Source organism: Mytilus galloprovincialis, chromosome 9 (assembly GCF_965363235.1).
Source record: "Mytilus galloprovincialis chromosome 9, xbMytGall1.hap1.1, whole genome shotgun sequence".
NCBI classification, from domain to species: Eukaryota; Metazoa; Mollusca; class Bivalvia; order Mytilida; family Mytilidae; genus Mytilus; species Mytilus galloprovincialis.
The window spans coordinates 63,963,978-63,980,754 of NC_134846.1; the positions used below are offsets into that span (position 1 = coordinate 63,963,978).

The 16,777-nt window shown below is 31.0% G+C and overlaps 1 protein-coding gene across 3 annotated transcripts in view; it reads right to left on the reverse strand.

Annotated features, from left to right (window-relative positions):
- Positions 1–10,070: 10,070 nt before the first annotated feature.
- Positions 10,071–16,777, reverse strand: part of LOC143045604 (TOM1-like protein 2) — a 34,937-nt gene continuing 28,230 nt past the window's right edge. For all 3 annotated transcript variants that reach the window (XM_076218214.1, XM_076218213.1, XM_076218212.1), the window contains 4 exons: positions 15,133–15,165; positions 12,919–12,984; positions 12,168–12,210; positions 10,071–10,486 (listed from right to left, as the gene is read on the reverse strand). In XM_076218214.1, the coding sequence (XP_076074329.1) occupies positions 10,347–10,486; positions 12,168–12,210; positions 12,919–12,984; positions 15,133–15,165 (282 nt within the window). In that variant the 3' untranslated portion in view covers positions 10,071–10,346. The remainder of the gene's footprint in view (positions 10,487–12,167; positions 12,211–12,918; positions 12,985–15,132; positions 15,166–16,777) is intronic.

Genomic DNA, 16,777 nt, shown 5'->3' on the forward strand with positions numbered 1-16,777 from the left:
TACTTTTCAAAATACCCTGTAATCATGATTACTTTTTGATTACATTCTGATTACAATAAAAAAAATCTACAATTGTGTTTTTGGTCATTAAATGAACCTCTTTGTTATTCATATTTGATAAATTTTTAACATACTAAAATGGTTTGGTATCTTTACGCATGTCTACTTCAGTAAAAAATAAACTGTTACAGTATTGAAAAGTCATCATTAGCCTAAGCAGAGACATATAATACAATTATATACCTTTTATCTTAGTAAAAGACATTGTATACATGTATATTCATCGTTTTATAATGATCTTCATATTAATATTTGATAATAACTGTTATATATTCAAGTAATACTTTTCTTTAACCCTGAATTATAATCTTTTGTTAATTTTTGTGATTTTTGTCAACTTTGAATTGACAGGTATGAGACTAATTAAGGTTTGTTTTTATTGCAATTACCAATTGAGTATAGCTGTAGGGAAATATATATGATAAAAGATAAATCAGACATGAAAATTTATCTAATTAGCACAAACTAAATTAAAAGTTGGACAAATATGTTGTTTAAAAATTTAAAAAATGTATTTGGACTGGACATGTAAAATGCAATAATTTTTAGTACTTCCATATTGTTTACAATTTGATTAAACATTTCTATTAAAATTTAACATAGTTTTAACTGGTAACTGTATTTCATCCATATTAAAACTTCCATAAACTGCAACTTGGAATACATATGAAAGAGGTCAGAAGACAAATAAAAAAAACTCTTGATTATGATATATCTTTATTAAATTTAATTCAAAATAATTCAGAGATCATTGGTGATAAAGTGTAATGTATATATATGTAGTGAAATTTGGTGTTTATTTAAATAGATGAAGTTTAATTTGAAGTTATTATTTTATAATTGAACCAAATAAAATACTTTCTCAAAAATGCTATAGTTATATTGAACTTTTATTCATTCACATCATTCAAAATGTTTTGTTTTTAAATTCATTGTAATCAGATGTAATCATGATTACTTTGCCAATGTAATCATTAATTTAATCAGATACTTTCAGAAATGATGTAATCATTAATTTAATTTAATCGTACAAATGACAAAGTAATTGTAATTTAATCAATTACATTGAAAGTAATCGGACCCATCTCTGCGAATGATGTCCTTGTACCTAGATAAAATTTGGTAAATGCTTTGAAACACTCAACTCCTTATAGCTCAAAATCACTTAGGATATTTTCAACCCATAATCAACCCATGGTTCGAGTAAAGATATATCGTTTTTCGCTATAAAAAAAAAATGATACGAAAAAGTTGTGCCAAATACGGCTACGGTAATCTATGCCTGGGTTAAGAAAATCAATAGTATTTCATTAAAATAGTTCATACTTTTGCAAACAGTGAATTCACAAAACTGACCATATAATTGATATTAATGTTAACACCGAAGTACTGACTAATGGGCTGGTTATACCCTTCAACGGTGGACGAAACGTCCACCAGCAGTAGTATCGACAAGATAATAGATAAAATCTCTGTCTCAGCCAGTATTTGCAAGTTTCTTTTCCATGGAGAATATTTGGTCCTAATCCTCATCATTGATCATTGAATTGAAATTTTTATATTGTTTATAAGTTTAAGTTTGTGTTAAGGTAAGGGAAAAGGGGAACATTACTCAAAACTGTTAATTGATTTGTTTGAAAACTTATTTTGGTGTACATAAACTATGTTTCTGGAACAACCTTCCACATGTTTACCAGAGAAAGATTAGGAAGTAAGACAAAAAACATAGATATCACTTGTGTCATCTTCTGCTGTCATTTTAGTGTTATCCAACAACATTTAGCTTGAGACACAAAGAGACCTCCTGTACCATCTCGAGTTGCCTTACATAATCCAGCTCTTACTAGGGACACATTCAGATTACTTGTTTTATCTTCTGCTGTCATTATAGTATTGCCTAACAGCATTTCGTGTTGTTTATTCTTTAGTTTTCTATGTTGTGTCGTGTGTGCTCTTGTTTATTTGTCCTTTTCATTTTTAGCCATGGCGTTGTCAGTTTGTTTTAGATATATGAGTTTGACTGTCCCTTTGGTATTTTAACTCTTGTTTGAGACACAAAGAGATTTCATCTATCATTTTGTGTTGCCTTACATAATCCAGCTCTCACTAGAGACACATAAGTTTAGATCACGTGTTTTATCTACTGCTGTCATTATAGTATTGCCTAACAGCATTTAACTCTTGTTTGAGACACAAAAATATTTCATCTATCATTTTGTGTTGCCTTACATAATCAAGCTCTCACTAGAGACACATCAGTTTAGATCACTTGTTTTATCTTCTGCTGTCATTATAGTATTGCCTAACAGCATTTAGCTCTTGTTTGAATCACAAAGAGATTTCATCTATCATTTTGTGTTGCCTTACATAATCCAGCTCTCACTAGAGACACACCAGTTTAGATCACTTGTTTTATCTTCTGCTGTCATTATAGTATTGCCTAACAGCATTTAGCTCTTTTTGAGACACAAAGAGATTTCATCTATCATTTTGTGTTGCCTTACATAATCCAGCTCTCACTAGGGACACATTTACATCACTTGTTTTATCTTCTGCTTTCATTATAGTATTGCCTAACAGCATTTAACTCTTGTCTGAGACACAAAGAGATTTCATCTATCATTTTGTGTTGCCTTACATAATCCAGCTCTCACTAGAGACACATAAGTTTAGATCACGTGTTTTATCTACTGCTGTCATTATAGTATTGCCTAACAGCATTTAACTCTTGTTTGAGACACAAAAATATTTCATCTATCATTTTGTGTTGCCTTACATAATCCAGCTCTCACTAGAGACACATCAGTTTAGATCACTTGTTTTATCTTCTGCTGTCATTATAGTATTGCCTAACAGCATTTAACTCTTGTTTGAGACACAAAGAGATTTCATCTATCATTTTGTGTTGCCTTACATAATCCAGCTCTCACTAGAGACACATCAGTTTAGATCACGTGTTTTATCTTCTGCTGTCATTGTAGTATTGCCTAACAGCATTTTAGTTCTTGTTTGAGACACAAAGAGATTTCATCTATCATTTTGTGTTGCCTTACATAATCCAGCTCTCACTAGAGACACATCAGTTTAGATCACGTGTTTTATCTTCTGATGTCATTATAGTATTGCATAACAGCATTTAGCTCTTGTTTGAGACACAAAGAGATTTCATCTATCATTTTGTGTTGCCTTACATAATCCAGCTCTCACTAGGGACACATTTAGATCACTTGTTTTATCTTCTGCTGTCATTATAGTATTGCCTAACAGCATTTAACTCTTGTTTGAGACACAAAGAGATTTCATCTTTCATTTTGTGTTGCCTTACATAATCCAGCTCTCACTAGGGACACATTTAGATCACTTATTTTATCTACTGCTGTCATTATAGTATTGCCTAACAGCATTTAACTCTTGTTTGAGACACAAAGAGATTTCATCTATCATTTTGTGTTGCCTTACATAATCCAGCTCTCACTAGGGACACATTTAGATCACTTATTTTATCTACTGCTGTCATTATAGTATTGCCTAACAGCATTTAACTCTTGTTTGATACACAAAGAGATTTTATCTATCATTTTGTGTTACCTTACATAATCCAGCTCTCACTAGAGACACATCAGTTTAGATCACGTGTTTTATCTTCTGCTGTCATTATAGTATTGCCTAACAGCATTTAACTCTTGTTTGAGACACAAAGAGATTTCATCTATCATTTTGTGTTGCCTTACATAATCCAGCTCTCACTAGGGACACATTAAAATCACTTGTTCCATCTTTTGCTGTCATTATAGTGTTGCTCAACAGCATATAGCTCTAGAAAATTAAAAGATTATGACCACTAACAATCAAAATAAAGTCTTGATCTTGTTCGTTCTTCTGTTTGTTTACATTTAGTATTAGTTTGGAAATCATCGCATCACTTTATTTTGTTTCTTAGTGTGGATAGTAAAATTAGGTATTTTCTCTGAGTCGTTTAAATCACGCAAAACTAGGTGAGACATGCACAGAAGTGATAGATATATATTATAAATATAGAAAATTGAACATTTTAATCAACAACAAAAAAATATCTGTATCATATATACCCAAGCGCCTGTGCCTTGTGGTTATGAAAACATTATTCAGAAAAAAAAAAAATCAAATATGAGTTTAATAGCCAATGTGACTTTAATCTTTTGATTAATGATTTTGTTGAACGAGGAACACTGCTCTCTCAAAAGTTGCTAAGACAGGGCTATGAATCAATCAAATTAAAGTCAAAACTCAAGAAATTTTACGGTCGCCATCATGAGCTGATTGGCCATTATGACCAAAGTGTGTCAGAAATCATATTCTTCCTCAGTCATAACAACCTTCCATCATTACCGAACTGAACAAAAAAATAACACGACGGGTGCCGTATACGGTGCAGGAAATGCTTAACCCTTCCGGAGCACAAAATTTCACTCCCGGTTTTTAGTGGAGTTCGTGTTGTTTCTTATTTATTATTTGTAACTGTTGATGTAAATGTCTTTTGGTTTTATGAGTCTTTGTTTACTCCTTGGTTTTGATTGTTATTGTCTTTGCATAGTCTTCCAACATTAATAGAGAACTAACTCATCCTAACGATCATTAGCACAAGTTTGGTAAAGACGATGATTGAAAACGAAATGTCAATATCAGGACAAAGTTGGCAAAGAAAAAAGGTCAAGGTCAGACGAACCCTGTCAGACGGTCATCTACATCGTACCATCATTCCATAAACCAAAATAGTGGACTTAAAATGGTAGAATACTACTAAAAAAATATTATCCAAGAAATAGACATAACCACAAAAGCAAGTAGTCGACTAATGAACTTCGCAAATAAAGCAGAGGTCAGCAATAGCTACATCATTTTAGGCAACACAATGGTTTAACCGTTACAACACAGGATTACAGAAGTGATATGTACCATATGTGTCCCAAGCAAGAGCTGAATACTGTTAGGCAACGCTATTATGACAACACAAGATGACAGAAGTGATCTCAATGTGTCCCTAGTAAAAGCTGGATTATATAAGGCAACACAAGATGATATTTATCAAAGGTACCAGGCTTGTAATTTGATACGCCAGACACACGTTTCGTCTGTATAAGACTCATCAGGGGCACTGTGACGCTAAGATCAAAATGGTTAAAAAGCCAAACAAGTATAAAATTGATATGCATTGAAGACCAAAAATTCCAAAAAGTTGTGCCAAATACGGCTAAGGTAATCTATGCCTGGGATAAGAAAGATCAAGAAAATCATTAGTATTTCGAATAGTTCATAATTTTGCCAACCGTGAATTTATAAAACTGACTATATAATTGATATTCATGTTAACACCGAAGTACTGACTAATGGGCTGGTGCTACCCTTTTGGACGAAACGTCCACCAGCAGTAGTATCGACTAGGTGATAGATAAAATCTCTGTGTCTCAGCAAGAGCTGTATTATTTGCAAGTCTCTTTTCCATGGAGAATATTTGGTCCTAACCCCTCATCATTGTTCATTGACTTGAATTTTTTATATGGTTTACCAGTTAAAGTTTGTTTTAAGGTAAGGGAAAAGGGGAACATTACTCAAAACTGTTAATTGATTTGTTTGAAAACTTATTTTGGTGTACATAAACTATGTTTCTGGAACAACCTTCCACATGTTTACCAGAGAAAGATTAGGAAGTAAGACAAAAAACATAGATATCACTTGTGTCATCTTCTGCTGTCATTTTAGTGTTGCCCAACAACATTCAGCTTGAGACACAAAGAGATCTCCTCTACCATCCTGAGTTGCCTTACATAATCCAGCTCTTACTAGGGACACATTCAGATCACTGGAAGGTTGTTCCAGAAACATAGTTTATGTACACTTAAATAAGTTTTAATACAAATCTGTGACTATTATACAATAGTCCGAGTACAAATCAATTAACAGTTTTGAGTAATTTTCCCCTTTACACTTACCTTAACACACACTTTAACTTGTAAACAAAATTAAAATATCAAGTCAATGAACAATGATGAGGGGTTAGGTAGCAATACACAGTTAGGAGTTTAGTTTCGCATTTTGGCCCTGTTGATTTTTCAAATAGGAAAGTTATTGTGTAATAAAATTCATTTTTAGACAGCTGAGTGCTAATTTAGCCTTCAAAGATGGTTTATAAGAGCATCAAGATTATTTTTTACATATTTTATGGGCTGTTTTCTGTTTGACAATCCCTATTTTCATGGCTAGACCGGCCATCGGTCCAGAAATTCATGTAATGTTTACAAACACTTTTTTCTACACAAAGTTTTTGACGCAATTTTACAAAAAAATGAGACGAAAGACATATGATTTTCATTGGATTTGCTGAATGATATTATATGTACACAGTTTCAGAAAAGGTATTACTTCAAGCGATTGAAATTCTACTTTTAGCCAAATTTTGGGGAAATATGTGACATCTTTTTTACCCACCTTTTTGCAATATTTTATAACAAATAAATGCAGATTGTTGCCATGGATACACCCAAAAGAAATTATTTTACCATTTTATATACTGGATATGAAATCTATGGAAGATTCTGATTACATACATATGCCCATATATGACACAAACAGTAAGCTTGATATTGCAAGAAAGCTATGAAAAGGGGAAGGTAAAATTTATAAGGGCAAATTTTAATATTTTTTTCTAACTGTTTATAGCTACCTTAGGACCAAATATTCTCCATGGAAAAGAGACTTGCAAATACTAATACAAATGTACAGCTACATATCAAATATCATTGAATTACTGTGAGGTGTTCCTTTTAAACTAATCTATTCACAAACTGTAACATGTAAATTTTGGAACTCATTTAAACAATGACTGACAAGATGGGGCCAAATAATCTCCATGGAAATAAGATGTGTCAATGCTAATACAACTGCATACCAATTATTATTGACCTAGTGGTTCCCCATAAACTGACCTAATCACAAATTACTGTGGATTCATTTATTTTCGCGGGAACCAAACATTCATGGATTGAGGAAAACTTGCATTTTCGTCTTTATTAGATTTTGAGGTTTTGCCAGAATCAGCAGATATTCCTATGAAAAATTTGTAATTTGTTGTACATTGGAATTCGTGGTTACCAGATTACCTCGAAATCCATGACAAATGAGTATTCAACAAATAATAAGAATCCACAGTAATACATTGTTGATACTAACACTGACTCTCACTCCTTCAAGGCAAGACAAAACAAATCATATAGTTAATCAACAATACTGTTTATTATCATTTTTCCTCTCATTACAATTGTACAGGCAAAAAACATTGAAGAGTTGTGTTTATCTACTGTTCATTTAACATTGGAATACTTAGTAATGATTCATTGCTATATTCAGTACTGTTATTCTATGCAATTACAAATAATTGCAATTACTTCTTTAGATGTAAATGAAAAACTGAGATGAAAAAAATCAACTTTTACTAAGTGTTTAAATAAAGTTGCTGAAAAATGATAGTAATTATGCAATTATTTAAATCTAAAATAAGCAATGCAGGGGCGGATCCAGTCATTTTAAAAAGGGGGGGTGTCCCTAACCCAGGACAAAGGGGGGTTCTAACTACATGTCCCCATTCAAATGCATTGATCGTCCAAAAAAAAAAGGGGGGGGTCCCAAACCCAGTACCCTCCCCCTGGATCCGCTACTGCAATTTTTTTTTCTTCACTTTTCATCTTTCACCTTACAGCTGAATAAATAGAAATCTTCTGTAAATATTTACTAAGACGAGGACACAACTATTCAAAATATTGGTCTTATTGACTTTTAAGGATTTAAATAAACGACACTTAACTTTATAAAAATTCAAAAAGCTAAATTTATTGAAAAATTGTATGAAATCAAAGCCTAAGCCTAAAGCTGTGAATGATTTTTAGCTTTAGAATGTGTTTTTTAAGATGCAGTTATTGCAATCTCAATTATTAAATTTTTTCTTGCAAATGAAAATAGATAAATTTCATAACTACACACAATTGTAACAAATCTGACTACAAAAATGCTTATTTGCTGCTGTTTATTAAAGAGCAAGATATTTCAAACAGGTTTTTTGAGTTGCTTTGTCGAACTACATTGATTATAAAGTGTAAAATTTTCATAATCTGAAATTGATTTTGGTGTAACTGAATTTAACACAGTAGTCTACAAACAATCAAAGTTATTATTTACATATAAATAACAAATGTAATAACGAATTAATGTATAACTACACCATAATGTTATATAACAAAGCTAAATGCCATCCTTTATAAAGGCCTATCAAATAAATAGAGCTATAGTAGGATTGTAGATTTACATGATCTATATATAGTCCAGTTATTTAACATATATATATACAGTGCGTCTCACAGCCTATAACAAATGGATATAATTTGAGGCATTCATGCTGGTTTTGACTTGCTATTTGAGATATGGGCCAGTTTTAGCTTCAATACAAACTACTGAATGAATAAATCATTCCAGTACTGAAATCAATAGCTAAAATTTGTGGTAATTAGTAGAATCTGTACAAGTCATTCCCTATTAAGTTAGACAATTATTTCCTAGTTTAATGGAAGATTTAAAGAACAAACTTACAACACATTAAAATATCATCACTGTGTATAGTAACATTATAATTTTATTGCACAAACTAAATTGAGATTATTTTGTTAAATTAATTATTTTACCTTAAGAAACTGTAAGTTGGGATATTAGTCCTATAGGGTGGAATTACAAGGTGTCCAAAAATAATTGGAGGACTAATGTCATAACTTTTTAAAGTGCTTTGGTCATATATTACATGTTACACTGTCATCCTACTTAAAGGAGATGGTCATATATTACATGTTACACTGTCATCCTACTTAAAGGAGATGACCTTTTAAAAAGATTTAACAGACCAACAGCAAAATTTTGTGGAATTAAAGTAAAGACAAGACATCCATCAAAATAATAGGTACCAAACTCTTAACTTTTAAAACGAACTGATAAAAAATATTCATTTTTAATTCTGCACCTTAAAAAAATCGGAATATAACAAATGATGCTTCACCTTAATCATTTTTTTTTTTATATAAACTTTATATGCATTGTAGAAAAATATTAAATAGGTATGTAGAAATCTACATTAAATTACAGGTCACATACATAAACTTAGGACTCTAATTTATATAATTAAAGTCTTTAAACTTCCTCTCTCATATAAATTTTCATTCATGCACCAAACAGCCAATAATTTCGTTATCACACTAGAATATAAATTTCTCTATCCTCTAAAATGAAAGAAAAAGAATATCTTTTTGATTTTGTTATATAATACATACAATATCAAAAGAAATAGTCATATATGTATCAACATCTTCAAAACCAACATTCAACATAAAATTAACACAATTTGTTAATTTCATGACCTTGTTTTACATCTATAAAAAAAGCTATGCATGCATAATAAAATTTTCATAACTATCAAAAAGGAAGAATTAAATCTAGTTATGTTTCATGTCTGCCATATTTTCAGGAAAATTTCTTCTGTAAATTAATGCAAAAGCCTATTTGAAAACCCTATTAAATAAACACTGCTATAAAGTTATTCTGCAACTAGTTATTTATATCTTATATTATTGGGGGTACATAAGCTAAATATTTTGTTATTAACCATTATTATCATCCCATAAATATATATAACCTGAATAAACGAAAAATTAAGCTAGTAATTTTTAGCAGAACTTGGATGAAGCAAAACATAATTAACCAATACCAAATGGCTACGATGTTAGTTGTAAATGTATACATGTGTACCATGTAATATGCAAAGCTGATATATCATAAAGATATAAAGATTGACCAATTATATGAAAATATACACATCACACGAGAAACAGGAGGTTACTATCTTAGTACTCTATTAAACACATTACAAAAAAATCTTACTCTAAAGATATAGTTTTTAATTTAAATAGATATATTCACAAATATTGTTTTGGGTGAAGAAAAAAATCTGTTCTTTTTTTTTGAAAAAAAAACAAACAAGTAAACAGGAACCTGCTTTCCATACTGTTAACAGTTTAAGATCTCAATAAAGGCAGAACACTGATTATGCAATTTCTCCAAATTGTCCTCCTTTCTTATATAAAATCTACAATGTTCCTTCACTCTCCTTGCATCTCCCCTCCTGTCACAATCAGTCAAGCCACAGTTTAACACATACATACATCAGGATGTACAATGATACAATATCTCACATTTTAACACAAATAAACTGGATGTTACAATGCAAATAATGGATTTTCTTCCTCATCCTTCTGTAGTTGACGATTTCGACTTCCCGACCTTTGACCTGCAGCTGCAGCAATGGTAGGTACTGAATTAGCTCCTGTTGACCTTTCTGCCAAGAACTGGTCAAATTCTGAAATATTTAAAAAGATATTTACTATTGGGTTATAGAGTAGGAATATCTATAGAGTATTCTTACCATATGTTACAATCAGCAAATTGCAGTGAAATTCAAAATATAATGTAAAACAGACTAAATTTTCATGACAGTTATAGGAGACCCCCCTGTATTGGCATCAATATTATTATAATATTAATGCCATTACAAGGGGTCTCATTTGATTGTCATGAAAATTTAGTCTTTTTTACTTTATATTTAGATTTTTACTGCAATTTCAGGAAATCCTGCATCACTGATAATGTCATAAAAATACACAAGAGTGCACACACTGAAATGTCTCGCCTTCTTTACTAATCCTTGATATTATGTTGATACTTCTAAATATAAAGCTTTATTACGACTGTCACATAAAACTTAACATGAACCATGAAAATGAGGTCAAGGTCAGTTGAACCATATGCCAGGCAGACATGTACAGCTAGCAATGCTTCATTACAACAAATATAGTTGACCTATTGCTTATAGTTTAAGAAAATAGACCAAAACACAAAAACTTAACACTGAGCAATAAAACGTGAAAACCAGGTCAAGGTCAAATAAAACCTGCACGACTGACATATAGATCATAAAATATTTCCATACACCAAATATAGCCGACCTAGGACATTGAGTATTAGATAAAAAGACCAAAACTCAAAAACTTAACTTTGACCACTGAACCATGAAAATGAGGTCAAGGTCAGATCACATCTGCCCGCTAGACATGTACACCTTACAATCATTCCATACAACAAATATAGTAAACCTATTGCATAAAGTATGAAAAAAACAGACCAAAACACAAAAACTTAACTATAACCACTGAACCATGAAAATGAGGTCAAGGTCAGATGACACCTGCCAGTTGGATATGTACACCTTACAGTCCTTCCATACACCGAATATACTAGACCTACTGCTTATAGTATCTGAGATATGGACTTGACCACCAAAACTTAACCTTGTTCACTAATCCATGAAATGAGGTCGAGGTCAAGTGAAAACTGTCTGACGGGCATGAGGACCTTGCAAGGTAAGCACATACTAAATATAGTTATCCTATTACTTACAGTAAGAGAGAATTTAACATTACAAAAAAACTGAACTTTTTTTTAAAGTGGTCACTGAACCATGAAAATGAGGTCAAGGACAATGGACATGTGACTGACGGAAACTTCGTAACATGAGGCATCTATATACAAAATATGAAGCATCCAGGTCTTCCACCTTCTAAAATACATAGCTTTTATAAGAAGTGAGCTAACACTGCGCCGCTGGATCACTATCCCTATGTCGAGCTTTCTGCAACACAAGTTGCAGGCTCGACAAAAATGAGAGTTTTCATTTTTTGCTGAACTTCTACTGTCACAATTTTTGCAATAATAAAACATCGAAAATTTTCTGAATTTATAGTTAACAAATCCAAGGCAATACTAAATAAATGTTTGTATCCTTATCTTTCCCTTCAGAAACAAATTCTCAAAGTATATTATCCAGTTATCCAGTAAATGTGTAAATAATTATCTTATAATAGAAAAGGAGTGTAGAATAATTGTAAATATTGATGCCTATATCTGATACTATATCAAAATATCTGTTCACTAATATGCTAAATCAGCTTTTTATTAAATGTTTCATTATATTCTTTACAAACCTGAGCTTGATAGCTGGTCTTGTGGATTCTTATACTTTTCAAGCTGGAAATAGAAGGTTCATATCAACTTTAAATTATGTTAGGGCATGCCAAAATTATTATATTTCATATCATCTACCCCTGATAACTTATATTGGATGATTTTATAAACATTTTTTTACATAATATTACCACAGACCGACTGACCATATCAAATATATGGGTATCAATGTAAAAATATGTAGATGTGCTATGGAGCCAATGACAAAACTATTCATAAAAGACCAAAGTACAAAGATTTGAAATATTACAGGTCACTTTATAAGATACTGGAGGTTGATTTAAGCCCATATAATTAGTGGCAATACTAAGTCCACTTATCTGAACCATGTGTTAATCTATGTCGTACATATTTTTTTGGGGGAGGATTCAGGTGATGTAGATTGATGTTGTCTGTTGTAATGTCTAATATTTTTGATGATTCTCCATTATTCTTTTAACATAATATAAATAGAAGGGATATGATGTATTTATCAAAGACACAATATCTTATAAGAAGTGGAGCAATTCCCTCAGCTAAGAAACATGGAGTTTATTGTAGTTACTCATTTTGAAAATCACAGAGCAGCATTAAAGACGGAGAAAATGTGCACACCGCACTCCTATCTCAAGGTCGTCCACTAGCTCTTATTTACTGGTGGAGCAAACAGGTTTTCATTTTTTCTTCTATTTGTATAACTGAAAATTAAGAACAGTGAATTGAGAAACCTACATCTTTTTTCTGATCAGATGTTAACCACTGTTCCATTTCATCATAATCTGTATCTTTACTCTGTAACTGTAAACAGATTAGAAAATAATACTAGTTAATTCCGTAGACAATTTACATCATATAAAGTCACATGTTTGATGTCAATTTAAAGTTCTCAAAACTAGAATAACATTGTTTATCAGACAATTTGAGATGAATTGTTTGAAAAGGAATCTATATTAGATATATAAATTAGATTTTTATTATTCTCTGATAATATGCTCTTCTGGAGTGACCCTTTACTTCAATATGATCACAAAGCTTTTCATTTGTCCCATATAAATTAACATTGTCAATAATAAAAGTAGGATATAAAAGACAAAGCTGGATTATTTTTTTTTTTCAAAGAAATTTCTATAGTTAGCATAAAAAAATTGGTAAAATAGAAAATCTGCTTCTTCAGCAAAAATAGATATAAACTTTTTAAAAATCAGTGTACCAGAATTGCAATAAAAGTTGTCTAGACTTCAGGTCTTTAAAAGAATTTGTATTCTTATCAAAACACCTTCTTTACAATATTGTCTATAAAACTAGATGTGTGCATTAATATGCAGCATGTCTGTCATATTTCCTATTGATTCAGCTTTTTGTATTGGAAGACATAAGCCTGATATAGGTAAAATAAATTGCTTTGCTGAGTGCAGCTGGATACGACCACAGAGGTCTCACCCTGAACTGTTGGGGCGAAAATGGGCACAATATTAGGTCTGAATTTGGATTGTAATTAAATATTTGACAAATAATAGGTTTCTGACACAGAATAACTGTAGTCAAAGAACTTGGAATTGGTTTAAATGATTTGAGTTTATATTCGATTTTTTGCTTTTGTGCAATACACTATGCTGTTGCGAATTGCAAGTATAAAAATATTTGATTTCTTTTTAATTTCTGAAATCTGAAATGAGAAAAAATTGTCCCATCCCATAATTTCTTATTTCTCCCCCCCATTCCCTTTTTCCAAAAAAATAATTCTTACCCTCAAAATATGGTCAGAATGGCAATTCAAATTTCTAATGGAGTTTGCAACCATTATTAATCATTTAAGTACATTCTACTTTAAATGTAATTGGATTACCTCCCTTACACTGCTCAAAAATTGTCTTAATTGTCCATTAACCAGGAAACCCTTGTTTTCCCCCCTTTTTTCACCCCTAAATGGTTTGAGCCTAAACCCTCCAAAGTCAATCCTAACCATCCCTTTGAGGTATGGAAACTTGTGGTATAATTTCAGAGAGATTCATACACTTAAACAAATTATTATTGTCTGGAAACTACTAATGATAATTTGGGCCATTTTTTAGGCCCCCTAATTCCTAAACTGTTGGTTCCATAATCCCCCAAATCAATCCCAATCTTCCTTTTGAGGTTATAAACCTGATGTATAAATTTCATGGATTTCTTTATACTTATACTGAAGTTATTGTCCGAAACCAATTGTCTTCTAACACGCCAAAGACATATTCCACATATCAGAAAACATTTGACAGAAATCACACGAAAAAACTTGGTATTTACAATTAAATATATCAATGAAAAGGATAAAAAAATAATTGTAATCTCTAGTTATCAATAATGTATATAATGGTGTTCTTTACCCATGCTAGCGTACATGCAATGCTATCAAAGCCTGGGTGATCTCATATTGGTTTCTGACTGAAGATTTCTAGGATATTGATAGATAAACCAATTTACCCATTAATAAAGAGGAAAATCTATGAACAAATTTATATCTGTAAAAAGACTGCTAGAACAAAAATAACATTTGAGGTTAACTGCAATACAGTGGGTCTGTGAGAGAGATTCTCTTTAAAAACTGGTTTCCATAGCTTCAAAACAAGATGGTATTTTAATTTCATCCTGTCAGAAACAAATATTTCAGTGTCTTCCAACTTTGCATTAAACGTAGTGTTTGCTTTGTCACTAAATATATCATTCCTTCAAAGTTTGATTATGACCAGACAGACAGACCAACAGACAGACAAAAGATTCCTGCAAAATAATCAATAGATTACTAATACATGATTTATACCAAGAAATATAACACCTGAATAAAAAGTAACTTTAAATGGATCAAACCCGATTATCAATAGATAATATTACTACACTTTTATCCTGAAAATCAAACAGTCAAAGAAAGAATGCAAACATTCAGATATCTAATATTACAACACTAACCTTATTAACATTACCAAATTCTTTGTCTAATTCCTACATAACAAAAGAAAACAGATTAACACATGCATCTAATCTTCTAAATATACTATCTGTGTATCATGCCATGTAAAAACTTGCTGAAAAATAGTGATAGCTGTATGTTTCAGTCATTGTCACAAATACAGTAAAAACCAGCATAAACGTGGCAAAAACAAATGAAAATAAACTTGAAACATGTGCTTTAAAATGTTTAACAGAAATAAGCTATCATCATTACTTTCTAATATGTAAAACACCATCAATAAATTACAACTTAAAATAAGTGTAAGTATACATACAGTTTTAAAACTGAAGTTTGTCATGTGCTTAAGATGAACACTGAATGCAGATTAAAATTGTATTGCATTTAACAGTGAATAGTAAACTAATACACAGTTAAATATAATTGTCATAGCTAAGTATATATACATGTATATATATATTTAAAGTCCATTACAGTGTATACATGTTACTCAATGCATATATAAAGGGTACAATTAGTCTAAGTGTATTGAAATGACTGAACAGTCTAAAAGTATTATAATATTATCAATGAAGTATGAGAAAAGCCAAAAGTATAGTAATGAGTAACACAGAAGTTTAAAAGTGTAATAATGGAGTAACACAGAAGTTTAAAAGTGTAATAATGGAGTAACACAGAAGTTTAAAAGTATAATAATGGAGTAACACAGAAGTTTAAAAGTGTAATAATGGAGTAACACAGAAGTTTAAAAGTATAGTAATGAGAAACACAGAAGTTTAAAAGTGTAATAATGGAGTAACTCAGAAGTTTTAAAGTGTAATAATGGAGTAACACTGAAATTTAAAAGTGTAATAGTGATGTCACAGAAGTTTAAAAGTATAATAATGGAGTAACACAGAAGTTTAAAAGTATAATAATGGAGTAACACAGAAGTTTAAAAGTGTAATAATGGTAACACTGAAGTTTAAAAGTGTAATAGTGATGTCACAGAAGTTTAAAAGTATAATAATGGAGTAACACAGAAGTTTAAAAGTGTAATAATGGTAACACTGAAGTTTAAAAGTGTAATAGTGATGTCACAGAAGTTTAAAAGTATAATAAGGGAGTAACACAGAAGTTTAAAAGTGTAATAATGGAGTAACACTGAAGTTTAAAAGTGTAATAGTGATGTCACAGAAAATATTGAAAATTATGGCAGCTTTGACAGCAAAAAGTGGTGTTTGTAAGTTAGGATTTATAGACAAAGACTATCTTATGAATTTGTAAGCTCTTCTATATTTATATCCCACCAGCATCAAGCGTTGTAACAAGCAGTGTGGTTCTATAACCATTCCAACAATCTCAGATAACTTCTAAATGACTGAATATGATATATAGCTCAAACTTTGTCAGATTTTGTGACAAAAATCAATTTGTTTCCTGGCATATAATTCTTCTTTCACAGTTTGAATCCACTAAGTAGCTGGTAACAGTGTGACATTTTCAAAATTATTAGCTATATCTAGTTTATTTCTGATAAAAGGCAAAACTGAAAATCTTCACCAATGATTCAGACCTCAACTTTTTCGTCAGTAACAATATACTAAAATTTGAAAATCATTGGTTTAAAAGATCATTAGTTAAGACATAGATATGGCTTGAAAC